General features: G+C 43.5%; 1 protein-coding gene across 1 annotated transcript in view; it reads right to left on the bottom strand.

Moving 5' to 3' along the window:
* Positions 1 to 27,691, bottom strand: part of SCTR (secretin receptor) — a 181,827-nt gene that overhangs the window by 38,566 nt on the left and 115,570 nt on the right. Inside the window, 5 exon segments of the mRNA XM_007938163.2 lie at positions 2,989 to 3,142; positions 5,484 to 5,616; positions 8,695 to 8,792; positions 16,777 to 16,880; positions 25,518 to 25,625. Of these exon segments, the coding sequence (XP_007936354.2) occupies positions 2,989 to 3,142; positions 5,484 to 5,616; positions 8,695 to 8,792; positions 16,777 to 16,880; positions 25,518 to 25,625 (597 nt within the window).

A 27,691-nucleotide genomic window follows, 5' to 3' on the forward strand; every position in this document is an offset into this window, starting at 1 on the left:
AATATTTTGGATATATTTGGTTAATTGAAATATAATTACTGAAATTAAATTTACTTTTTTTTTTTTTTTTTTAACTGTGCTTACTGTGGCTATTAGAAAATTTTAAACTATATATGTGCCTTACATTCTATTTCTGCCCATGCTTGTCTGAACACTGAGCCCTGGCCTCCTAGGCTTCTCTGCTGTCAGAGCTCTAGCAGCCAGGTTTATGAACTTTCACCCCCTCCTCTTGCCACCCTTCCCCCTCACCACATTCCCTACATCTCCACCCTTCATTCTAGGCAGGAGATCAGGGACTCTTTTGTGGAGAAACTGAATAGCCTCAGACTATACATAGAAATGCTGGAGATCCACCCAGTATAGTGGCTACTTCCTGCCCAATCTCCCTGGAGAAACAAGCACACCCACAGGCCATGGCTTTCAGTTAGCTCTGAGGTGACTCATTCTTCAGTATGACAGAAAGCCAAGGTCACCTGACATATAAAGAAAGCTGAAGACATAAAAAAGAAAGACCAAAACCATCAGAGTAAAGCAACTCAGAGGAAACAGACAATCCAGGGATCAGAAGGAAACTGGAACAAAATAACTCTGAGGAGTATTATCAGAGAGATAAGAGAGAAGATGGCATCTACAAAACACAAACAGGATGCAGTGAACAGAAAGCATTCAGAAAACAAGGAGGACTTAGAAAATGAAAAATGATAAGGAAATTTAAAATATCCAATAGATGGGCTGGAAGATAAAAATTAGGAGTCTGCCAGAAAGCAGAACAAAAAGACATTGAAAAGTAGGAGAAAGGAAATTAGAAAATGAGATGTTTCGGGGAGGTTCACCTTTGACTAACAGGAGCTTCAGAAAGAATGAGCATAAAAAAACAGACGGAAGGAAATTACCAAACAGATGATACAAGGACATTTTCCAAGAAGTGAAGAATGTGGGTTTCCAGATGAAATGGCCACCAATTGCCAGTAAAATGGATGAAAATAGACTCTGTGATTTTGTCTCCCTACTAAACTATAAGCTCCTTTAATGCTGGAATTCTGGTAGCGTAGTGCCTAAGGCACTTGACTGCTAACCACAAGGCTGATGGTTCAAGCCCACCAGCCACTTGTCACAAGGAAGATTGGGCAATCTGCTTCCCTAGTGATACCGCCTCGGTAACCCAAGGAGGGGTCACTATGAGTCAGGTCCGACTTGATGACAAACAACAATAATCTTTTTATGTTCTTCTTAGCACAAAAAAAAAACTGCTCAAAGAATGTTGAATGAATTATGATCCTACTATTTTAGATGAGGAAATTGTCCGTGTTCATAGAGCTAAATCCTGGGAGATCTGGAGTTCAAAGCCCAGTCAGTCAGACTCTACGCTGGGTGCTTTTTTTGGCAGAACAAGCTGCTAAAGCACCCTTTTGCTCCCCGGTGCTCTGGGGCTGCTGGCTTTTGTGGAGAGCCACACACCCTTACAAGGCTCCCTGGAGCCAAAAAGGCAGTGCAAGGCATCCCTGCTTGTGTACTGTTTACTTAGGGCACCAAGGAGAAACCAATGACACTAATGGTTGGTACACATGACTGCTAAGTCTGTCACTCCCAGGAACCTGGCTCTCTGCCTATAACTCTGCCAATAACTCATATATGTTTATCAAATTAACAATGGATTGGTGGATGGATAGGTGGATGGGTGGATGGATGAGTGGGTAGATAAACGGATGGATGGATGGATGGATGAATGGATGTTAACAGTAAGATGAGTTAAGGGGCTTTGGAAACCAACAGGGCTTGCTTTGAATCCTGTATCTACCCCTGTCTTCAGTGAGAATGGGGCATGTTACATCACATCTCTGAGCCAAGGATCCTACAGGAGACTTTGGGGTTGCTGTGATGATTAAATGATACGTGTTCAAGTGTTGAGCCCAGCAGTGCCTGGTACATGGTAAGTGCTCAAGAAACTGGAGCTGTTATCATCTTCATCAACCAGAAAGGAAAGGGTAGTGTGTTTGTTAGGTAGAGATGTGATGGAAGTCTGCAGTTGGTTGTCCTGCCACCACTCCCTCCTCCGTCCCCCTGAAATTGAATCCTGGATTTCCTTTGGAAGTCATGTAGTCAGAGTAGCTTATTCCATCAGTGAATTGACTTCTTCTAGGACCCTCTTAGGAGCTCTGGTAGCATAGTGCCTAAGGCACTTGACTGCTAACCAGAAGGCTGGCGGTTCAAACCCACCAGCCACTCCTCGGAAGGAAGGTTGGGCAATCCTACTTCCGTAGTGATAACTGCCTCGGAAACCCAAGGAGGGGTCGCTATGAGTTGGGGCCGACTCGACGGCTTATAACAACAACAGGACCCTCTTATTGGTTCAAAGGTGTATATAAGACTGGAGATGGTCCAAGCATACTGAACCTCAGAATAATTCCTGGGAGGGTTATGGGACACAGTCTTTCTTCTTAACACTGATACAACAAGAAGCCGTTGGCTGTTATGTTGGGAGAACCAGCCTACCAATAAAGCTGAGTCACAGAAGGAAAGTAGAAAGACAAAAAGAAACATTGTTGAGTTGTGGGATTGAGTCTCAATCTGAAGCTGGTGATCCTTGAACTTTTTCATTTATCTGAGCCAGTTAACTTTGGCTATGTTTAAAGCCAATCTAAGCCAGATTTTTTGATATCATCCCTCAAAAGCATCTTAACTCATAGGGAACGGCAGCAAGAAAGAAGTCATATGAGTGAAACATCTCAGGAAGATGATTCAACAACTATTGAGTAATCCCAAATTGCAAAAAGTTTTGGGTACCAGATATTGGGGCTAAATTTCAGCTATTATTTTCCATTTGACAGATCAAGAAACTGAGGTCAGAGGGTTAAATGCCAAGTGACTTATCTAAGTTCATACAGGTTAGTTAAGTGTGGAGTTGGACTAGAAACCAGAGCCTCTGACCCCTGACTCAGTGCTCTTTCCCACTTATCACACAGCCACTATAACCATGCAGAAACTTACCCCATCCAAGGGCAACAAATCCCTGGAGGCACTTCCTCTCAGAGAAGAAGGAGATAACCAGGAGTGTGTGGAGGTAGAGGCCTTCTACTAGCAACCAGGTGTAATTTGCCACGATGCAGTACTGGAAGAAGACCATGACAAGCTTGCAGCCCACCTGTACAGAGAGAGGCAGGTAAGCTTCAAACCAGGTAAGCTTCAAGACAGATGACTGTAGGCATTTTCTGGTGGTCAACCGCTGAATGAAGCAATAAGGTGCAGTAGGGGCAGGGGACAGGCCATAGGAAGAGCCTCAGGGGGAAGTCCACAGGCCAGTGGGCTTATCAAGGTGGTCAATGGGCCATAGCAGGAGCAGAAGTTGGATTCAAATCCTGGAACTGGCTGCCAAGTAAGGAGGAGGAAGATACTCCTTCAATTGCAGAACTGTGTCATATACTGCCCAACCCCCTTATTTTTTTAGATGAGGAAGCTGAAGCCTAGAGAGGGGAAGGAACTTCTGAGCAAAAGATTAACAAAATCCTTTCTCAGCCCATTTTCCCTGGAAATAGATGAAGAATGAGCATGCCAACCATATTAGGAGGCAAGATTGCTTATGGTAACAATGGCCCCTAACTGGTAAACTGCATCTGGACTGCAGAACCATAGATACCTAATGCCATAACTTTGGACTTCCCTAATGCAATGACACTTGTAACAGGCATGTCCCTTGCAAAAATTCCCAGAGGCTATGTCTACAAGATGGCAGCAAGGGATCTTGGTTCTGCAGGGCATGAGGCTTCTATGCTAGCTCCCTCACCCACCCTCTGTGGGTTCCTCCCTCACACTGAGCTTCACTGGGGAGAGAGATGCACCGGTAATGGCTCTGTGGGCTTCTGCACAGATGCTGTGAGAACATGGCACAGAAGAAGAGTCTGGTGCTGCCTGTGGTCTAGAGGGGGCTCCTGTCCTCATGCCCCTGGGTATTTTGACTCCAGGCATCACCCACAGTTGGCCTGTGAGTCTCAATGTTTAGTTGAATCTCGAAGGTTTCTCAGTGGGCATTGCTGGATTTGTCCACAGCTGGTCAGTGAGGAATTAAAGCCAGAACTTAAGTCTCCTGACTCTGAGTCTGGTACTCTTCTTTCATCCTAGAGAGCTCTGTGAGAGTCATGGGCCCTACCTTGAGGGACTTCTCTGTCTGAGTAAAAAATAACACACACACACAAACACACACAGTCACACACACACAAACTATAGACAATACAAACTTAATAGATTTGTAAGGAATTACAGTTATGAACAGTGTGAAGTTGCAGGTATTCTAGATTGGCCAAACCAACCTCAATTTCTCATCCCTTCTCCCTTGTTTGCCTCTGCTCTGGAGACCAAAATTAAGAAAAAAAAAAAAAAAAGAAAGAAACACCACAGTCTCCTCATTTCCTCTGCAGTTAAGTGTGGTTCTGGTAGCGTAGTGCCTAACGCACTTGACTGCTAACCAGAAAGCTGGCGATTCAAACCCACTAGCCACTTCTTGGAAGGAAGGTTGGGCAATCTACTTCCGTAGTGATACTGCCTTGGAAACCCAAGGAGGGGTCGTGATGAGTCGGGTCCAACTCAATGGCACATAACAACAACAACAACAAGCCAATGAAATATACATGGGAGTCCCTGAGAGAGTGTCCTGTCCCAAAAGAAAAGGTGAAGCCTCCCAAAAAGAAAATAAAAAAGTTTACCTTTTGATCTTTCTCCTCCTTCTTGCCTGGTATATAGGCATGAGGCCTGGGGCTGCAGCAGCCATTGTGCAACCATGTGATATAAAGTATAAGATAAAAAGCCTACACTAAGGATGACATAACAGAAAGGAATTATATAACAGAAAAGAATGTGTTTCGTGGCATCATGGAGCCACTGTGCCATCCCTGGATTATCCATCTCTAAAGTACTTTTTGTGTGAAACAACTTCCATATGATTAAGCCACTGATGTACATATAGTTTTGTGCTATTTGAAGCAAAAGAGGTTCCCAAATGACACATAGATGATAATTTAAGAGTCATCTGAGATTTGGAAGGAAAGAGAGTGTTAGAATTAATGACACACAATTATTTTAGTGCAGACATATGTACCCAGACATATCAGCATATGATCACATTTTCTTTCTACAAATAAGCCCAATCCTTTCTATTCTTGGCCAAGACCTGGCAGGAATAGGGAAAGGGGGAGCCTTGCTTATGTGACTAATTCCAGAGTGTCTAATCCACTTTTGGAAATGAGTTGAGAGACTGGATCCACGGGCTTCCCAAAAAACTGTCCTTGTAGATGACCAGATGACGCCGTGGGACTATGGGAATCTTCCTGAACCTCCTGGCTCAGTCCCAGTGCTGACCCCTTTACCCTAGGCACTAAGGACAACTTCACTAGGGCCCTGGAGGAAGGACAATCGGGGCACAATCCTCTGCAAAGTTAGGCTGGGGAAGACAGGTAGGCCTGGCTGTGTACTGGAGCAGCCAGACATATTACCCTGTGGGCATCACAGTAGGTGACATCATCCGAGGAGAAGAGCACAGCATCCTTGATGAAGTTGGAGATGGCACGCAGAATGAAGGACACAAACAGATGCATGTGGATATAGTTGCGGGTGCAGTGAAGCCTCCTGAAGGGGACAAAATGCAGGACCACAGGGCTCAGAACTAGGAAGGTTGGGGCTCACCAGCCCACCCTTGCCCCAGTGTATTGGGGAAATCAAGCCTCTGCACATTGGTTCTCTACAGGTCAAACATCTGTTAGCAGAACCTGAATGAGAATCTAGGCCCCAAAGTGCCCAGTTCCTCTGTCTCATGCTGTGATAAAAAACAAAAACTGTGGGAATTCAAAAACTGATAATGGTGATGAACATAATTACTGTCACTGAATTGTGCATGTAAAAATCGTTAGAATGACAAGTGTTTTGTTATATATATGTATATATGTATGTGTGTGTGTGTGTGTGTATATATATATATATATATATATATACACACACACATACATACATATATATATATATGTGAGCTGCAGAGAGAAGCAGATGCCAGGTATGTGTGCTGCAGAGAGAAGCAGTTGTCAGCCCCACTCACCTACCTGGCTGGCTCTGCCTTCAGTGGTCTCAGAGCGTGCCCACTTCAGGGCACCACCAACCCTGACTGCATTCTGCTCATACCCAAGAACACCAATGTATAAGATCCTAATATCTTGGCTTTGAAAATTATCCTGGGAATCGTGTGATGCCAATTCAAAGTTGAACCTCACATTTATGGCTCCCATCAACACCCTGACTTCAAGCCTATACTTGAATACCTTCAGGGATGATGTGTTCACTATCTTTTGAGAAAGCGATTCAGTGTAGGATACACACACACACACACACACACACACATATATATATATAGTTTTTTACCATGATAAATGCAACAAAAGCTGGGGTCTGGGACAATGTTATATTCTGTCCTGATCTACCACTATCCTCCTCACTCCCAGCATTGGTTAGAATAAGAGGAGGCAGGAAACCAGAATGGGAGGGAGTGTGTGCATGGAGATTCAGGCTTTGCCACTTTTTAGTACATGACCTTGAGTGATTTTTTTCCTTGGTTTCCCTCTCCACTTCTGGGGACAGAAGTCTGTTACTTGTTCTCCTTCTGGTAACAGAACCAGAACCTATTCTAGCTCTGGATGGAGATGACTACCCTTTCTCACCCTCATGGTAGATCCAACCAATCAGAACACTTCATCACCTGGCCCCAGTGATTGGCTCAAGGTTGAACATGTGATGAAGCTGGGCCTATGAGGACTCCCCCAGGACTTCTACCAGAACTAATGGGAAGTAGATCTTCTTTGCCCCTGGTGTTGTGGAGCTGCTGGAATGTTCACCTACAGCTACTGGTGGCTGTTGCTGACAGCCTTAAAAAAGCCTGCCTGAAGATGAGGTCAAAGCAGAGCCAATCTAGTTCTGCTGATAACATTTTAATTTTTTAAAATAATTTATTTTATTTTTGCTATTGAGATTATACACAGCAGAACACACACAAATTCAACAATTTCTACATGCGCAATTCAGTGACATTGATTACATTCTCCATATTGTGCAACCATTCTGAGTTGTTCCTTCCTCTTTAACATAAACTGACTGCCCACTAAGTTTCCTAACTAATCTATCAAATTTCTGTTGTCAATTTGATCCTGTACAGCTGGGTTTTAAAAGAGCACAATGCTCAAGGTAGTTAAGGTAAAGTTAAGTTAAACTAAACTATTTGGTTTTAAGAAGACTTTAGGGGATATTTTTTATTTAAGATGTAAATGTTATCTACAGACAATAGTTTCAGGGGTTCTTCCAACCTCCATGACTCCAGAAAACCTGGGCTCCATAAAAATTTTAAACTCTGTTCTGCATTTTCCCCCTTTTGATTAGAATTCGTAATCAAAATGTTCAGTAATGGTAACCAGGCACTATACAGTTCTGGTTTCATGGTAAAGAAGGTAGTTGCTTTTTCATGGAATCAACTTTACATGTTCCCTTTCTTTCTCTTATTCTTACTCTCCTTCTTCCTCTGTTGCTCTAGGTGAATAGAGACCAGTTGCTGTGCCCTACATGGCTACTTACAAGCTTTTAAGACCCCAGGCACTACGCAAAAATCAAGGTAGAATAAAAGCACTGAACATGTTATTAGGCCAATTAATTGGGATGTCCCATGAAATCATGACCATAAACCTCCAAATCAAGCAACTAAATCCCCTGAGGTGTTTGGTTGGTTGTACATAAACAGCCTCAGAAGCTACTTTTTTTCGTTCATTGTAAATTCTGCTGATATCTTTCCATGCATGACTGAACCAGTTACCCCTGGCTTGTCAATGAATTAAACTGTTTTGAAATGGGTTTCTGTCTCTTGCAACTGAAAGTCTGGCAAATGCACTTATAAAATGGGGATGATACCTACCTTATAGGAGCTCTGGTAGCATAATGACTAAAGCACTTGACTGCTAACCAGAAGGCTGGCAGTTCAAACCCACCAGCCACTCCTCAGAAGGAAGGTTGGGCAATCCTACTTCTGTAGTGATACTGCCTCAGAAACTCAAGGAGGTGTCACTATGAGTCGGGGCCGACTCAACGGCACATAACAACAACAACCTACCTTATAGCATTATGTGAAAATTAGACATAATACATGTAAAGCCACTGTCAGTTCTCAGTAAAAAGTATTTATAATGCTTTTCCTTCTAGCCCGAGAACACCATGAGGGAAGAATTAGAGACCATGTCTTGTTCATATTTATAGACCCAGTGTGTGATCATAAAGGAGCTCTGGTGGCATAGTGCTTAAGGCATTTGACTGCTAACCTGAAGGCTGACAGTTCAAATCAACCAGCCATTCCATGGAAGGAAGACTGGGCAATCTACACCCAAGGTACTGCCTCAGAAGCCCAAAGGGGGTGGCTATGAGTCGGAATCAACTCAATGGAAGTGAGTTTGGTTTGGTTTTGGTGTGGCCATAGGAAGTATTTGGTAAATGTTGAACAAATAAAGGAATGTACAAATGAACAAGATCACAGGAACTTAAATGTTTTGCTACAGGTAACTTTCACAAGAGGTGATAAAGTGGCCAACCCAGACCTTTCTCTCTCTGTACTGAATTAAGAAGAGACCCCAAGCCTGTGATGGGGGAAGTCTGGGGAATGAAGAACTGGCAGTGTGTTCTCACCGGAAAGCACAGAGGATGCTGAGGGCAACCAGGAGCATCACCAGGGAGGAGCTGTAGCCCACGGTGTACATGACTTTCAGCTTCAGCAGGTATGTGTGCTGCAGAGAGAAGCAGTTGTCAGCCCCACTCACCTACCTGGCTGGCTCTGCCTTCTGTGGCCTCAGAATGTGCCCACTTCAGGGCACCACCAACCCTGACTGCATTCTGCTCATACCCAAGAACACCAATATATAAGCTCTAATATCTTGGCTTTGGAAATTATCCTGGGAATCATGTGATGCCAATTCAAAGTTGAACCTCACATTTATGGCTCCCATCAACACCCTGACTTCAAGCCTGTACTTGAATACCTCCAGGGATGATGTGTTCACTATCTTTTGAGGAAGCAATTCAGTGTAGGATATTAGATATTTCTTTTTTCTCATGTGAAGCTAAACTCTATTACCATTTATTTTGCACCTTTTGATCTTTTTTATGCCTCTGGGAACCACTTAAAGTAAGCTGAATCTATCTTCAACATTTTTTAAAAACAAACTTTTCATTTTAGAATCATTTTAACTTTATAGAAATGTTACAAAGAGTACTGAGGGGTTTGTTATTTTTTAATACAACTATTCTACCCATCCATCTCTCACTTACCTTCTCAGCATTAAACATTCCCTGTCTCTTTAATCTTGTTCTACATCTTTCACCACTAGCTCGATTAACCACTTGTTGATATCCTTCAGTTTGTCACTGTTCTTGAATGAGATACCCAGAATTAAATAGTTGAAAAGCTCCAGATGTGTTATTTGACCAGGAACAAGTTGAGAAGGGCCATCTCCTCCCCTGATCTACACACAAGCTATTAAGGCACCCCAAGAAGGTATTCATTTGCTCAACAGCCATTTCAAATTATTGTCTCATCTTTAATTCAAAAACATTTCAACAGACTGGAATAATGGGATAAAATTAAACTGTGACATTCAGAGATAAATTCAAACACCTGGCTTTAGGTTTAAAAAATAAATGATATAACAATCTCAAGAAAAATCAAAGAAATGAAAATTAAAACAATAATGCTTAACAAATATTTAAAACTAATAATATTCTATGTAGGTGAAGCTATAGTGGGAGTGAAACTGGGTTTCATCTTTCTGGAAGTCTGGATATATGTATCAAGAATCTTTGGAATGTGCATTTCCTTGCACCTCCCTTCCACCTCCAAAAATTAATTCTAAGAAATAATCAGAAATATAAAGGCATATTTGCATATAAAGATGTTTATTGCAGAACTATTTGTGATTAGAACAAAAAAAAATATGTCCAACAATAAGATTTAATTAAATTATTTTAAATCCAAATGCTTTTAATGATATGTCACTATTAAACTGATCCTTACCAAGAGTTTTAAAAGAGGTCAGGATATGCTGATAATGTAATGTTAAGTGAAGAGGAAAAATATAAATTATATGTGCAGTGCAATCCCAGCTGTTTATTAAGAAGAGAGCATTAGGTTGAATTATATGAAATTGCATTTTTTTGTAGATCAGAAATGCTTGAATACCAGCAGTTTCATATGGTAGAATCTCATATATTCATAGAAATAAGACTGTAAGAAATATATGTTAATAATGGTTAAGTTTGGATTATAGGTTGGTGGATGATTGTTATTTTCTTTAGTTCTGTACTTTTTCTTTTTATTCTGTACTTGTAATTTCTCTACAGTGAGTAAGTGCTTTTATAATCAGAAACAAAAGGGTAATTAATTTTTTTACCAAAAGGCACAAGAATAGTACAGGAGAAACCTATATGACAGCTATTTATATGACAATGACCTTGAGGTTAGAATGGCCCAGTCTCCACGGTGTCAGGGACATGTACTGTAGGCAAAGAATACAAGCTTTAGAGCCTAGAGACAAGATTTCCAAACCCAGGACTGTTATTCGCCCAACTGTGTGACCTTGGGAAAATTAATTAACTTCTCTAAGCCTCAGACTCCTTATCTGCAAAATGGGGAATAACATCTGCAGCTCTGGTAGCATAGTGCCTAAGGCATTTGACTGCTAACCAGAAGCCTGGTGATTCAAACCCACCAGCCACTCCTCGGAAGGAAGATGGGGCAATCTACTTCCTTAGTGATACTGCCTTCGGAAACCCAAGGAGGGGTTACTATGAGTCGGGTCCAACTCGATGGCACATAACAACAACAACATCTGCCTTGAAGGTTTGTTGGAAGAACAAGTAACATATTGTGTTAAGTATCTAGATGATTATTCTTGGCACTTAGAAGACACTTATCACATGTTAGTTTCTCCCACCATCCCACTACCCTCCACTCCTCATCAATCAGGGATATAAGATGGTATATGGTAGCTGCCAAAAAATTAGGTCCACTCTTAGTTACATTAATGGAGTGCTGCAGAGATGGGCTGGTCAGGGCAGATTTAGAGTGTTTTGTCCAGTTCTGGGCATATTATTTTACAAGGCACATTAACAAATGAGTATTTCCTGAGGAGGGGGATTGTGTCATCTGTTGAGTGCATGTAAAAACAGGGTACATTATACTTGGAAAATTTAAAAAAAAAAAAAAAAAAAACCTTAGGGAAGAAAAGTATTAGACTGATTGACATGTAGAAGATGGATAAGCTCTACTATGTAACTCCATTGGGAGGACATTCCCTGAAAGCAGATTTTGGACTGCTAAGGATTGAATTAAAAAAAAAAAAAATCCTAACTCAGTGCCATTGAGTCAATTCTGACTCATAGTGACCCCCTTTGGTTTCTGGGGCAGTCAATCTTTGCAGAAGTGTATTGCTTAGTTTTCCTTCTACAGAGTGGCTGGTGGGTTTGACCGCCAACCTTCTGGTAAGCAGTCAAATGACTTAGGCACTATGCCACCAGAGCTCCTTAAAGATTGAATTATATCCCCCTAAAATATGTGCTGGAATCCTAACCTGTACACCTGTGGATGTAATTCCATTTGGGAACAGGTTTTCTTTGTTATGTTAACAAGACAATAGCACTGTAGGGTGTATCATAAATCTAAATTCTGATATAGAAAAACAGCAAATTAGACACAGAAATGCCCAAAATCCACTGCCATTGAGTTGGATCTGACTCATAGCAACAGAAATAAGCAAGCACAAATAGAGGAAAGATGGATGCCATGTGGAGATCTCCAAAGGATGCTGAGAATGCTAGCGAAGCTGAGACAAGAATTTTCCCAGAGGAGACAGAGAGGCACATGCCCTGAATTGGGAATTCAAAACCCCCTGAACTCTGAGAAATGAACTTCTGTTTGTTAAAGTCATCCACTTGTGATATTTCTGTTACAGCAGTACTAAGAAACTAAAACAGTGACCCCAAATTTTCTGACAGTGAGAGATGACCTTGGAAAGAATGGCTGTCATGTGACAATGCGCTTGCCAGTGATGTAAACCACTTGCCCAGAACCACCTCTGAAGGTTGAGGGGGAGAGCCCTGAAGGACAATAGGTTGCATTAGATTAATGGTTCCTATTGATACTTCATAAACCATGAGATGCCAAAAAAAATTGTGGAGCCAGGATGATTGGGGTCAACCTATAATCTTGCCATATGCAGAATGAACCCCAATGCTGGAGGGCTTGTCGACCTCACTCATGGGGATGCCTTGCTTTGCAGACCTCAGCTCAGGAGTGCTCAGATCAGGACCAGTTGGTGGTAGTGTGAGGATGCATGGGTAAGAAGTGTGTAATGTTTTAGGTGGATTGTTCTGTATGTCCTGTCGCTGCTGTATTCATTGTCTGCTGGGTGACCTCAGCACACCCCTAGCCCAGTCCTAATGTAGACTAGTTCCTGCCTTTTGTCTGAAAGATCTGACTCAGAAAGAGCCCTGCAGCAAGGAGCCTCATATGAGCCTTAATCCCTCAGTCCTCAACATCTGCAACTGTGTACCACTCGCCAGAAAACTGGGGTCCAGAACTTCCTTATACTCTGTCCTATCTCTCTCTTGCATACCTTGACTGTGACACTTCCTTTCTGTGTCTTCTAGATCAAGTGTCAGTAAACTTTTTCTGCAAAGGGATAGATAGAAAACATCTTAGGCATTGCAGGCCATGAGTCTCTGTTGCAACAACTCAACTCTGCACTAGTGCAAAAGTAGTCATAGATAATGTTGTGTTGTTATTAGCTATTGTTGAGTCACCCTGATTCATGGTCACCTCGTTCACAACAGAACAAAATGCTGCCAGGTCTTGTGCCATCCTCATGATCAGTTGCAGATCAGACTGTTGTGATCCATGGGGTTTTCACTGGCTCATTTTCAGAAGCAGATTGCCAGCCTTCTTTTCTAGTCCGTCTGTTTAGAAGCTCTGCTGGAACCAGTTCAGCATCACATCAACACACACTCCTCCAATGACAGATAAATGGTGGCTAAGCATGATGTATATTGGCTGGGAATCAAACCGAGGAAGACTAGAATTCTACCACTGAACTATCACTGCCCTCCTGCTACAGACAATATGTAAATGAATGGCTGTGGCTGTGTCCCAATAAAACTTTATTATTTTTTTTATAATTTATTTTAATTTTGCTGTTATATACAGCAGAACATACATCAATTCAGTAATTTCCACATGTACAATTCAGTGACATTGATTGCATTCTTCAAGTTGCTCAACCATTCTTACCCTCCTTCTCTGAGTTGTTCCTTCCCAATTAACATAAACTCACTGTCCCTTAACCCATAAAAATTAATTAACAAAAGCAGGCAGTGGGATGGACTCAGCCTAAAGGCCCATAGTTTGCAGACAGATAAACTTGTCTGGATAAACAAACTCCATTTTATTTACCCAAGTGGAATCTTTGGCCTTTCTGCCAATCTGAGTCCATCATTGGCATTTGTCAACAATATAGTGGTTATATGCCAAGTAGGGAAGTTGGAAAAAAAAAAAAAAAAGAAGAAAACCAACTAATATATACCTTCACAATCATTTGATAAAAGAAAAGACATTTTAACAGTAAGAAATAGGATGATTCAAATATCAGACTAAGGACAAAGTTTGCATCAGTTTGTGGACCAGCATTTAGAAATCAAAGAATCATATAGTCTTGAAACTCTTCCAATTGTAGGAATTTTTTTTTTTTCCAAATGAGCTGAAGTCAAGATCAGTCTTGTTCACACTATGTTTGGACAATTAATACTCTACATCAAGTCCAGCACTTTACATTTAATTTTGTTAAATTTCAGCTCCTTTACTTGGAATTTTATCATTTTAACCCTGACATGAATACTGTGGTTAAGACTATGAGCTCCATTTTGTTCCAGCTGAATAGTTTAAGCCAATGGCATTCAATGTGTGGTTCCCATTGTGTGGTTCCCCAAATTTTGGGATGTCATCAATAATTCTTAGGAGAGTAAAGGAATCTAAGCCAATCATGCATCCAACCTCTCTGCCAATGATGGGTTCAGGGTGGGCAGCCCTAAGTCACTCACACAATGAGATGTGAGGACAAGCTTGCTGGAGGTTTTGGTAAAGAAGCTCTCTTGCTTATAACAAGCTATAGGGAAGCCAGGTTTTCCCTGCCCCTGGACAGGCAACAGTGGGGAAATCTGTGTTCACAATCGCCCAATGGCAGTCACCTTACAACATGAGGGTCACCAGTTTTAGGGAGAAGACACCAGCAAGGACTGATGGAAAGAACCTGATCCTTGGTAACTTTGTGGTGATGCTTCATCAGAAACTCTTGATGCCCATTCTTTGCTTTCCTAGTTATATGAGCCATATTTCCTTAGTAAGTCAGTTTAAAATTTCTGTTATTTGCAGCCAAACCTTTTTTTGAATCTTGATCCAACCACTCATCATAAGAACATTCCCTCTAAATTTGTGGATTTTAAAAATTTGTTAAACATAAGCCCCATGTCTTCATATGAGTCAACAATAGGGATGATAATATGCAGAGGGCAGAGATACTGACCATCTCTCCAAGATAAAAATGTGCCTCCTAATCAATATTTGATGGGTTCTATTATTAAAGGAGCTCTGGTAGCATAGTGGCTAAGACACTTGCCTGCTAACCAGACGGCTGGTGGTTCAAACCCACCAGCCACTCCTCGGAAGGAAGGTTGGGCAATCCTACTTCCGTAGTGATACTGCCTCGGAAACCCAAGGAGGGGTCGCTATGAGTTGGGTTTGACTCGAAGGCACATAACAACAACAACATTATTAAAGGAGCTCTAGTGGTGTAGTGGGTAAGGCATTTGGTTGTTAACCAGAAGCTTGGTAGTTCAAAACTATCAGCTGCTCTGCAGGAAGAAGACGGGGGCATCAATCTACTTTCCATAAAGATTTACAGCCTTGGAAACCCAGTGGGGGTTGCTATGAGTCGGAATGAACTCAATGGCAGTGGGTTTGTTTTTTAGGGGGGATTATTATTAAATTATACCATCTGACTAGATCTGAAGATCTCATTATATTTTCCCAGCTGGATGAGAAACCCTGAAAGGGAAGAAATTCTGCTTAGGTTGGTGTTCACTGTACTTCACATAGAGCAAGACTGATGGACTATAGCAAGAGGAGTATTAGAATAAATTCAGCAATAAGTATGGCCTGCCTTCCAAATTCATCCTTTCTCCATTAATGCTGCTGCTTCCCTCCTCCCATGCTTCTCAAACATGCTTCAATCCCACCCTCCAGGAAGCTTGTCCAACTATATTCCCACTGGAGTTTAGCTAATGGAACTGCTAACAATCCAGCTCCTGGTAGGATACAAGCTTTAACAGGGAAGCAGCAGAAAATAGAGAACTGAACTTGGGTGTTCCTTAGCCACTGTAAACATTGGTTTCGTCATTTGCAAAATGGAGAAAATAGTGAATTCACAGGGGTTACTTGAGGATCTAACCCAATTGAACATTATGTAGCTGGTCGATGGTGTATGTTCAGTACAAGAACAAACATTTATTGGGTGCCATGTATGTGCCACACAATGTGCTGGGCACAGGGGCCATTGGAATGAACACGAATCTGATCTGTCACTGCTATGTCCTCATGCCTAGGTTGATGCCTCGCCCATAGTAGGTGCTCAATAAATTTTGGTTGAGTGAAAGTACCTCTGAGGAGCTCATTTTTTAGGGAGAGGGAAGATGACACAAACTGACCATTTTAATATAATATGGAAGGTAATAGAGAGACGCCATACAGAGTGCTGGGGAAGGGGAGAAAGGATTTCCTGGAGTTCATGGGGCCAAAGTGGAGTCTTGTAGAGCATGTAAGAATCAGTCAGTAAAAGGAAAGCAAGGAGGGCTCTCCAGGCAGAAGGCCCTAAAAGGGCAGAAGGAAGCTGGCACAGTATGTGTGGGGTTTGAGGACCATTCTGGGAGGAAGAGGCTCTGCTGGAAGCCTTCTGAGGGGACAGTGATTTGGAGTGAGTGAGCTACGTGCTAGATAATGCTGGCCACCTTCAGCGAGGGCCTCTGGAATCTCCTGAAAAACTTGAGCCCCACAGTTCACAGTGTGTCCTTTCTCAGACTAGGACTGTGGCTGTGGCTGGGCTCCCTCCATCCTTAGCAGAGTCAGGAGAAAACTCCTTTTAAGAGCAAACATTTGTTGGGACTTGTTATGACCAGGCGCTCTTCCACACTTCCATATATGAATCATTTCATTCTTTTCACAGACCTGTGCACTCAGAACTATTGTTAACCCCATTTCTCAGGTGAAGAAATGGATGCACAGAGAGATTAAGTACCTCCGTCTCCATCCAGGTGACATATCCGGATTCGGACTCGCCTTCCTGGCTCTGAGTATTTAATCACCATGGCTCTTCTCTTTCAGTTTAATGAATGAATCATTGCCAGTCTCTCATAGTGGTACCTGGTGATTTTTATTGTGCCAAATGTCTTCATGAGCATCACCTCAACACCCTGACACACGAGAAATAGGATCCCCACTTGGCAGAAAAGGGCAGTGACACAGGCCCACTGAACCCAAGGGAGCAGGGGAAGTGTGAGGGGGCAGTCCCCAGGTCTCCTGACCACCCACCATGTATGCTCTATGCTGTCCTATCCTTGTTCCTCATCTGCAAGCCCTTGCCCCAGCATAAAAGGAGTGGTTGACAGACTTACCCGCTTCTCATTGGACAAGTCATTCACGTTAACCCCACAGGCCACGTCGGGCTTGGGGAAGGTTTCAGACCAGCCGTCTTGTGTACAGTTTCGAAATATGGAACCTGTGGGTGCCAAGCATCTGTGGGTGAGCAGTGGAGAATGGGATAGAGAGCCAGGGCTCCTCAGTGTCCTCAGTCACTGCCTTGTAGCAGCCTGGAGCTTCCTCTTGTCACTCTGTCCCTAGCTGCCTTTCTCTGAATGACATAGCTCCCAATCAGTTAGCTGATCCTTGAAGGATGTGTAAGTCAATCAGACAAAGTGAGGTGGGAAAGGCTATTTGGGCAGAAGGCCCTAGAATGGGCCAGACTCAGTATGTGTGTATATGTGTGTGTATGTGTGTGTCATACAATATGTGAGTAAATATATGTTTGTGTATGTATCTGTGTGACGGTGTGTGCAAGTGTATTTGTGTATGTGTTTATGAATGTGTGTGTGTGTGAATGTGTGTGTGAGTAAATGAGAGATACCTGCTGATCCCCAGTACTTCAATATACAAACAAGGTGGGTCTGAACAAAACCCTCCCCAAGCCCATGAGCACTGCCTTTTTCTTTCCTGGGACGCCCTTCCCAGCCTTACCAATGCCCTTCCCTCCCCACACACCCATATCCCACACCCCAAACACTGATGGAGCCCCTGTTTTGTCCCAAGCACTGTACCAGGCACCAGGCCTCTAGAGACAAAGGAGGCTGATTGACTCATGTTACATTACTTAACACTCCCAACAACTCTTCCCAACCAGACCACAAAGTGAAATAACTGACTCCTCTACAGGGCACTGACTACTCCTTCCCTGAGGGTCTCCCCAGCCCCTCCCTCCACCCCTACTGGTTGAAGGGTCACTTCTGGCTGTATATGGGTTTTTCCAAAGTAAGATACTGCCCCAGACTGCCTGGGTGCTTACCTGAGAGCTAGCAGAAGACCATTAATTTTTTAACGGTTTCTAGTAGTGTCTCATATGACCACAGAGGCTGAATATAGTGCCTAATAGCAGTAGTCCCAAGTGCTTTTGCTTATACACCCCTAACAAAAAAAAGAGCTGATCTCACAGTCTAATGACTAAGTATTTGCTTAATTGGAAATTTTTGTGCTCTGCTGTACTAATAATTACTATGGTAATTACTATGTGCCAGGCACTGTTCTAAGTACTTTACGCTTATTTACTGCTAGCAAGAAGGCTATGAGGAAGGCATTGTTATATTTATAGTAAAAATACTATTGTAAAATGTAAATTCTACTACTGTTTTACAATTGGGGAAACTCAAACACAGAGCACTTAAATAACTTGCTCAAGGACACACCTAGTAAATGGAAGAAGTGGGATTTGAACCCAGGGAGTCAAGTTCCAGACCCCACCCACTTAACACACTGCACAATAACCCCATTTCTTAGCCCTGCTAAGGTGTTTTGCCCACTGACATGGATTTAATTGTGTCCCCCCAAAACATGTGCAACTTGGTTGCACCATGATTCTCAGTGGTTTGGCAGTCTTGTAATGATGTAATCTGGAAGTTATATAAAGATATATTCATCCTCCATGATGTGATCAGCCAATCAATTGTAAGGCGTTTAGGGTGGGATGCAACACCCTTAAAGAGGTCACAGCCCTGATCCAATGTAAGGAGAGTTTCCCTAGGTTGTGGCCTGCAGCACTTCTTATCTTATGAGAGATGAAAGGAGAGAGAAGCAACAGAGATCAGAGAGACCTGACTATCACCAATAAAGAAGAACCGGGAGCAGAGTGTGTCCTTTAGACCCAGAGTCTCTCATCTCCAAGGATCAGGCCCACAGATGTTGAAAGGAGACTGAAAACTTCCTCCAGAGCCAACAGAGAGAGAAACCCTTCCTCTAGAGCTGCTGTCCCGAATTCAGACTTCTAGCCTCCTAAACTATAAAAGAATAAATTTCTGTTTGTTAAAGTCATCCACTTGTGATATTTTTGTTATAACAGCACTAGATAACTAAAACACCTACTCTCAGGTCCTGCTGCCACTTAATGGGTAGGTCTCCCAGAGAACTGGGAGTGATTGGCAAGGACTTCTGGCCACTCCCACAATGAATTTTTCTCAGGCCTCCATTGTTTCACTATTAACCAGAAGGTTGGTGGTTGAAACCCACCAGCTGCTCTGTGAAGGAAGACAGGGCAATCTACTTCCTTAAAGATTTACTACCTTGGAAACCCAATGGGGACTACTATGAGTTGAAATCAACTCAATGGCAGTGTTTTTGGGTTTGTTTTTTTTTTTTCTGGTTTTCATTGTTACTAATCCTGCTTGAAGTTCTGTTTGATGTCTAACTTCACTCCCTGCCCTTCAAGCTTCTACCCACTAGAAAACCACCCATATGCCATGGAATATTCTAGGCAGCCACCCCTCATGGAAAGGGTAGAATTACTGATGCTTTAGCCATGAGGCCTCACTCTGCATTTGTCAGAATTGTACATCATAAGATTTTAGCCATAGTTCATCACTCACACTCCCAGCATAGGGCTGCATCCTGGGCCTCTCACATTGGATTGGTAATGGTCTATTAGCCTTCCTCAGCAGATGATGAGCTCCTGAGGTAAAAGACTGTGGCTAACTTGTCTCCTTTTCTAGAACCTGCCCCAATTAAGTACCTAGGCCAGAGCCTTTGCTCATCAAAGCTTTGCTGATTGGCCAGAAAGGCAAATGGTTGGCAAAAGAGCCTAAATATTGAGAAAAGAAAGTCACTGGCCAAGGAGAAAGTCTTAGAAAGCCATAGGGAGGAGTTTCTTCCTATACCCTAATGGTCTAGCTGCATCCTGTACTTTGGGTGGCCAAGGAAGGTTGAGTTCTGGTAGGCTGTTGCAGGGTGCAGAATGTTGACTACTAAGCCTGTGGAAAGGAGCCCTGCCTCTTCCTTTGCTCAAACTCTTGCCCTGTCCATACAAAACAAGACCCAAGCCAGTTGCCATCAAGTATTCCAACTCATGGTGATCCCCTGGGTGTCAGAGTAGAACTGTGCTCCATAAGGTTTCAATGGCTGATTTTTCAGAAGGAGATCACCAGGCCTTACTTCTGAGGCACCTCTGGGTAGACTTGAACCTCCAGCCTGTCAGTTAGCAGCCACATGCTTTAACTGTTTGGACTTGCTCTGTTAAAAACCCTGGCTGCTAACTGTGTTCTGGGCCAGGCATGCTCCTCTCCAATAAACCAAAAAAACTAAACTCACTGCTGTCAAGTCGGATCAGACTCCAATAGACCTTAAGATTTAGGGTCAAACAGCTTCCACTGAGTTGGAGAAATGTGGCTAGGATTTATTGAACAAGCCATTATGCTAAGTACTTTACATACAGAAACTGAGGTAATCCTCACTTGGCCCCAGTGAAAAAGGTGGTACTGGCCTATTTTATAGTTAAGAAAACCAAGGCCTAGAATTGGGCCAAGACAGTAACAGGGCTCGGGTCTGGATGCAAAACCTGTGTCCCATCACTATCTAGTACTCCTGTTTAGCCAGCCCTTTCCCTATGTTCCCAGCGACAAGTTCTAGCATCTGAAGACTGTGGCCTCTGGGTTCTGGGTATGCCTGGCCTTCTCAAGGTCAGGAAGCTTGACCTACAAGGGGCCAGATTTTTGCCCAAGAGGGGTCTTTGAGTGCTGCCCCTGGAGCACAGGCTTTAAAATCAGCTAGATCTGAGTTTAAAACCTAGCTCCACCTCTTGGTCACTGTAAGGCCTTAGAGGCATCACTTCTCTGTGTCAAACAGGAGTAGTCATCGCACTGCAAGTATCTGGTGAGGATGAAACACAATAGTCCAGGTTGGGGCCAGGCACAGAGCAGACACTCCAGGGTGTTTTTCCCTTCTCCTTTTGGCCTTTCTAAAATAGATGTGAATGGGTGGGGCTCAGAATCTTCGGATTTAGGGGAAGGACAGATTTCTGCAATTAAATCAAGGGAGTTAGGTTGTCAGACAGAACCAAGAATATCCATAGCAACAGAGGGAAGGACAGGAAAGTGTATGGTCAAATTTTGGGGGGTAGTATACAAGATGAGTTAAGGGAATACAGATTCCCATGAACTCAGCTAGAAAGGAGTCAGACAGGGCATGCCTGAAGAGGCTGGCTCACCCAGTGCCACAGGCCTACTTGCTTTGAGTATTGCTCCTTACTGACCCAGCAGGATTCCTGAGAAAGGATACTGCTTATGATCTAGGTCAGGTGCCCAGAGCTGCTCACAAGGTGCTGCCTCCTGCTGGCAGGACAGCTTGGAGCTGAAGAGCCTATTGAGGTGCCCCCAGGGAAACTTCAAAGGAGATAAAAATGATCTCTCTCTGGGGTACCTTCAAACCCCTTCCACACCCCCTGAGTTTAATTTCTGTAGGAAAGGGGTCCTTAACCATGTATAGGTCCATGTACTCCCCACAGGAACCCTGAAATTATAGTCAGATATATTTGTGTATATGTTACTGTTGTTAGCTGCAGTCAATCCAGCTCTGACTTACAGCAACTCCACATACAATAGAAAAAATGAAATACTGCCTGGTCCTGTGCCATATCCACGATCAACTGTGGATCAGAACATTGTGATCCACAGGATTTTCACTGACTGATTTTTATAAGTCGATCACCTGGAAACTCTGCTGAAATCTGTTCAGCACCACCGTAACATGCAAGCTTCTAGTGCCAGACAGGTGGTGATTGTGCATGAGGTGCATTGACCAGGAATCAAACCTGGGTCTCCTGCATGGAAGGCAAGAATTCTAGCATTCAACCACTGCTGCTCAAATTTAGGGAGCTTTTAGCAGATTGCCAAGAACCTAATCAGGTAAGAAACAACTCTTGCTTTAAGGCCCCAATGCCTACTAACATACAGGAGAAGGAGGGCCAAGACCTGACCAGGAAATGACCAGTGCCCTTTTAAGAATCAAAGAAATGGTCCGTCCCTAGAAGGAGAATTTTAGGTCCTGGAATGAACAGAGTAACACTGGGGCAGTGCCACCTTGCAGGTTCTCCAATCACATGACATCCATCCTGTCTGGGCCCACATAGTAGGTGTCATGAAAAGAAATTACTCTGTGACTTTTTTTCTTCTTCTTTAATAAAGAAGGATCTAAAACACCACCTTAAAGTCACTGGGTACTCATCTCTGAAAAAGAGTTAGGGCAGGGGGTTAGGCCCCCTGGAATCCTGTGGGACACCACTGAGGGCACTCCTGAGAGGAGAGAGGCAGAGCAGGGGTCCAATCAGACCAATCAGGTGAAACTCAGGGGACAGGAAGTGGAGGAGAGGAGGTTCTTAGTGAGTAACTGAGGTTGAACCAGTCCTGGTCTATGCAGCAGTCTGGAATGAGCAGCAGTCTGGAACATACATGAAAGATACTTTTGGCCAAGTATGGGCCCCACGTATGAGATGCCCCTTTCCCATAAGGCCAGGGGGTCTACCAGACACCCTTAGGTACTGTCTCAGTGTAAAACTGCAATGGACCCTGGACCCTGGATCCAACAGTGCCACCATGTGGCAGTGAAGAGAAACTGCAGCAGAGGTAGATGTGGGACCCCAGTGTTCCTTCCAGACAGCTTGCCATCAGACCGATTCCCTGGATAACTCCCACGGGTCTTGAGCAAGCCGAGGGTGGAAGAGCTTCCAGAGGGAGACAGTGGGCTTCCAGTTAGTAAGGTGGGCAAGGGCTCAGCAATTAACTGGGAAGAGAGTGACCAAATCAGCACCTGGTTACACATATGGACATGTGCACTGGCTCTGATTGGCCCCTTTGTAGAAGGGTAGTCACTATGGCTCTGAGAGGCTGCAAAGGGCAGTGTGCTCCAAGTCCTCTTCAACAAAAGAATTCAGTTGGCCTCGGAGAGAGCATTGGATAGGGGTGGGAGAACAGGGTCTGGTGTTGACATTACACCTGATGAGTATGTTGCTCCAGGTTAACCATGTCTGAATGAATCTGAGCTCCACAGGTCCCAGAAAGAGGAACTGAGGGATTGTGGCAGGAGATAAATACTGTCAGTGAGCATGTTTGTGTGTTGAGGTGCCGGTTTACAGGAAGTAAGGAAGGAAGAAAAGGAATAAGAGAAGATAAAATTTACATCTAATTATAGCCTTGCAGGATAGATATCATTTATTTTCTCCATTTTACAGAAAATCGGAGGTCAGAGACATGAATAAACTAGGCTCTGAGGTAGAGATTGGCACCGGGCTGGATGGCATTTCCCAGGCCTTTTGCAGTTAGGTGTTGCCACACAACAGGGCTCTGGCTGAGGGGATGTATGCTGACGTGGTGTCACTTTCAGGTCCTTCAGACTCTCTTCCCCTCATCGTATGATTCCTGGGTCCTCTCCTCTCCCAGCTCACTCTGGAAGCTGTATGTCGAAGACACTGAAGATGCAGGTAGTTAGGTACTGGGACTCTAAATCACTACGTGGAAGAGAGCTACCTGCTAATCAAGAATACCTGCTATGGGCTTTGTGTGGGCAAGTACTATATGAAGGTGTTGAGTCTGGAAGGATTTATTCATGACAACAGCTAGCATTTTCCATCCAGTAAGCAGAGGAATGGACTTCAAACGGCGCTTTCTAATCCCTTTCCCTTGCCTAAATAGAGGTTATTGAGTCAGGCTGAGAGGGAAAATGAGCTAGAGTAACTAATTTCCCAGACCTGCGTGTGCATATGTGCATGCATGTGCAGTACAGAATTATGGTAATAACAATCTGCACTCCTCTTCCAGACTGTATGGTCTCTGTTTTGGTTCTCTGTTGTTGTTGTTGTTGTTGTTTGCCGTCGAGTCGGCCCCGACTCATAGCGACCCCTCCTTGGGTTTCCGAGGCAGTATCACTACAGAAGTAGGAATGCCCAACCTTGGTTCTCTAGTGCTTCTCTAACAGGAATACCACGCATGGGTGGCTTTAACAAACAGGGATTTACTCTCTTACAGTTTAGGAGGCTAGAAGTCCAAGTTCAAAGTGCCAGATCTATAGGCTGGGTGAAAGCCCCTCAACTTTAGGCTTCAGCTCTGCCTCTTGCTCTCTGTCCACTGAAGCTGGAGGCTTTACTTAACTCAGACAGCTGCTGGCTGCTAAGGCTGACAAACCCAAGGCAAACAAGCAAAACGGCATAGTCCCAAGCTTATTAAGCAACACTGTAGGCCACTAGTTCAAGTCCAGAAACAGTCCCAAGATCAGTAGGCAACATGGAAGACTATTGAATGAAGTCTCTGCTAATTGCAGGATCCAAGCATGCCAAAACACTCAAGATCTTTATTAAAGCATCTTCTTATATACTGGAAGCAGATCATATCCCTAAGGCAGCTATTCAGCTGCTCACCGTAGATTCTACCAGGGAGCTGATTACCAGTCTCATCATGGGGAATAATATATTCAGCTGCCCAGCCACTCAAAACCAGGCCCAGTCAAGCTGACACATAACCTAGCTACCATGGTCTCCATGGCCTTATTTCCTTGCCTGTCCTTGGAAGGTTACTGGTATTATTTAAACCTTTTCCTTGGTTCTTGGTTTCCTTGTTTAAGGGCTTCATCTAGCAGCTTTTTCTGCCCTGCATGAGTGAAGGGAGAAGTAGTGGCAGACTTGGCCCTTAAATGAAAAATGACCCCATTGAGGGCAGGGGTCAAAGGCTACAAACTTGCCTTACCCGCCCCCCACTACCACCCAGTGTTACCCTGGCCATTGGACTGTAGTCCCCCCTCAACCATGACTTTGAGGACAGAACACTGGTTTTGAAATCAGAGAAATCCAGGTTATAGTCCTGGTTTTTCTACCTACTAGTTGTGTGACCTTAGGCATACTGCTAAACATCTCTTAGTCCTAGCTGTTATTGCTTTTTACTAGGTCAAGTGGGGGAACAGTTGGTACGTGATTTGCATGGGTTTCATGATGATTAAATGTGTCCACATATATAAAAATGCTTGGCATGTTCTTGACCTTTAACTAAAGTTAATCCTTTGTGTTTTTCCTGTCTTAGACAATCTCCCCACTTCTGTGTCTAAAATTAAGGAAATCCTTATGAACTGCAAGCTTTCCTCTGGCAAGAAATTCCGTAGGAGGCCAGAGTTTCCGGAGGACACCGTTTATCAACAGGGCCTTGCAGAATGGGCACAGAGGAAGTAAGTTTTGTTGAAGGTGGGCCTTAGGCCCAATGGGGCCTGAGGACAGGGGCAGGGGCTAAAGCAAGAGCCCTGGTTGCTAAAGGGTCAGAAACACTGAAGGAAAGGGAATCAAAAAACCAAACCCATAACCATCAAGTCAATTCTGACTCATGACAATCCCATGTATTACAGAGTAGAACTGCTCCATAGGCTTTTCTACCTGTAATCTTTATTGAAGCAGATCACTAGGCTTTTCTCCCCAGGCGCCACTGGATGGGTTTGAACCACCAACATTTAGATTAGTATTCAGGCACAATCTCTGAACCACCCAGAGTCCTTGAACGAAGGACAGAACCCCCTAAATGGGGAGTGTGGGGCAGAGAAGCAAATCGAACTTCCCTTATCACTCCCCCCTATATTGCCTCCTTCCCCCTTGTTGGGAACCTGTGCACTGACCCCACTATTTACTCCTCAGCAAGGATTCTATACCCTACAAGTAACTTCCATCCACTGTTTGAACTCAGAAAAGATTTCTTGGCCTCAGACCTTCAGGCAGAGACCCCTAACCAGGAGTCCATCCCTCAGCTCCTTAGCCAGGACTACTGGGCTTGGCCACTCATGTTCTGGTCATTACCATTTCTGCCTGTGAGCATCTGGAGGAATCGCGGACAATCCACTTCCACGGTCTGGCCTGGTGTGGTGGAGGGCCAGCAACTCATGTTGTCCCACAGTCCCTCACAGCCTGCTGAGGAGAGAGAGCAGCAGCATCAGACATGGATGAATATGGGCCCTGTGTCCCCCTCTCCACCCTTTCTCCATCCCCAGCACCTTTGCCTGCCTCAACATCCACCCCAATAAGACTTCCTTGCATTTCTTCCAGTTTCCAAACTTCCCATTAGACACTGGTCTCTTGAGATCAGGAACTAATAGTATCTAATGTACTTTTCATTTTCAGGGTCTTGGACACTGCCAACTACATAGTAAGTGCTCAGTGGTGAAAACATACATGAAATAAATGAATGGACACACATTTTCTCATTTGTGCTTCACAAGCACAGGTCTGGATGTCTCTGAGCTTCAGCTTGCATGAAACAACTTGCCAGCACTGACCTCCATTCTAGTTGCACAGTAGAATCACCCAGAGAGTTTTAAAAAATATATGTAAGCTGGTCCTACACCCAGGGATTATGATTTAATTGGTCTTGCTTGGGACCCAGGCATGATGCTGTGTTTAAGTTTTCCAGGTGATTCTCATGTGAAGACTAGATTGAGAACCCTTGGTCCCATGCTTGTCAAATTTTAGCCAGCTCACATCAGGTTCACCTAGAGAGTTTTTTAACACACAGGTTGTTGGATCCCACCCTCAAAGTCTCTGATTCAGTAGATCTAAAGTGGAGCCTGAGAATTTGCATTTCTGACAAGTTCCTAGATGATTCTGACTCTGTTGGTTTGAAGACCACACATTGAGAGCCACCATCCTAGCCCGTGGAAGCAGCTACACTAGAGTTACTACTGTGTTTGTGGTGGGATATTGTTGAGGATGTTGCTCTCTACCACATAGTGTTCCCTTTATGAAACCCCTTCCTGGAAAAGAATCTGGTCTTGATGCCCAGAGAAGCTGAATTTCCCCTGAACAACTAGTATATTTTTATCCTTATAGACATTGAATCTTTGGTTTTTATTTTTTAAATTATTTTTGTTGTTGAAAATACACAAAACTGAACATATACCAAGTCAGCCATTTCTACATATACAATTCAATGACACTGATTACATTCTTCAAGTTGTGCAACCACTCTCACCTTTCTGAATTGTTCCCCTCCATTAATATAAATTCACTGCCCCCTAAGCTTTCTGCCAGAACTTCTGAGTTACTGTTGTCAGTTTGATCCCATATAGGTAGTTCTCTAGAAGAACATAATGCTCATGGCATGCATTCTCTGCTAATAAAACTAACCTATTTGGTTTAAAGAAGACTTCAGGGAATATTTTGGTTTAAGGTTTCAGGATTATCTCAGGGCAGTAGTTTCAGGAGTTCATCTAGCCTCCATGACTCCATAAAATCTGGATTTCATGAGAACTTGAAATTCTGCTCTGCATTTTTCTCCTTTTTCATCAAGATTCTTCTATAGAAGTAATGGTAGCCAGGCACCATCCAGTTCTTCTGCTCTCATAGCAAAGAAGGCATTTGTTCATGGAGCAATTAGTCAGTTACACATTCTATTTCTTCCTCCTACCCCTAACTCTCCTTCTTATTCTGTTGCTACAGGCAAATAGAGATAATTGTTGTACCTGGGATGGCTACTTGTAAGTTCTTTATTATTATTATTATTATTATTTATTTTTTATTGTGGTTTGGGTGCAAATTTACAAAGCAGATTCATTTTACTCTCAACAGTTCATGTACATTTGGTTTTACGCTCCGATTACAATCCCAACAATAAAAAATGCTCTCCTCCCATTAACTACCCTTTCCTTATGCCCTTATTATCTATGCATTCCTGTTTGTCTAACTTTCCCTCTATGCAAATGATGCCCTTCTGATGTCTCACAGTAGATTGATCCAAGGTGTGCATCTCCCTAGCATATTGTTGTTGTTGTTAGGTGCTGTCGAGTTGTTCCTGACTCATAGTGACCCCATACACAGCAGAACGAAACACCGCCTGATCCCGCACCAGCTCCATGATCCTTGCTATACTTGAGCTCATAGTCACAGCCACCGTGTCAATCCATCTCGTTGAAGGCCTTCCCCTCTTTCGTTGACCCTCCACCTTACCAAGCATGACATCCTTCTCCAGGGAATGGTCC

Source organism: Orycteropus afer, unplaced genomic scaffold, assembly GCF_000298275.1.
Source record: "Orycteropus afer afer isolate SDZICR_OR568_19922 unplaced genomic scaffold, OryAfe1.0 scaffold00004, whole genome shotgun sequence".
Taxonomy (NCBI): Eukaryota; Metazoa; Chordata; class Mammalia; order Tubulidentata; family Orycteropodidae; genus Orycteropus; species Orycteropus afer.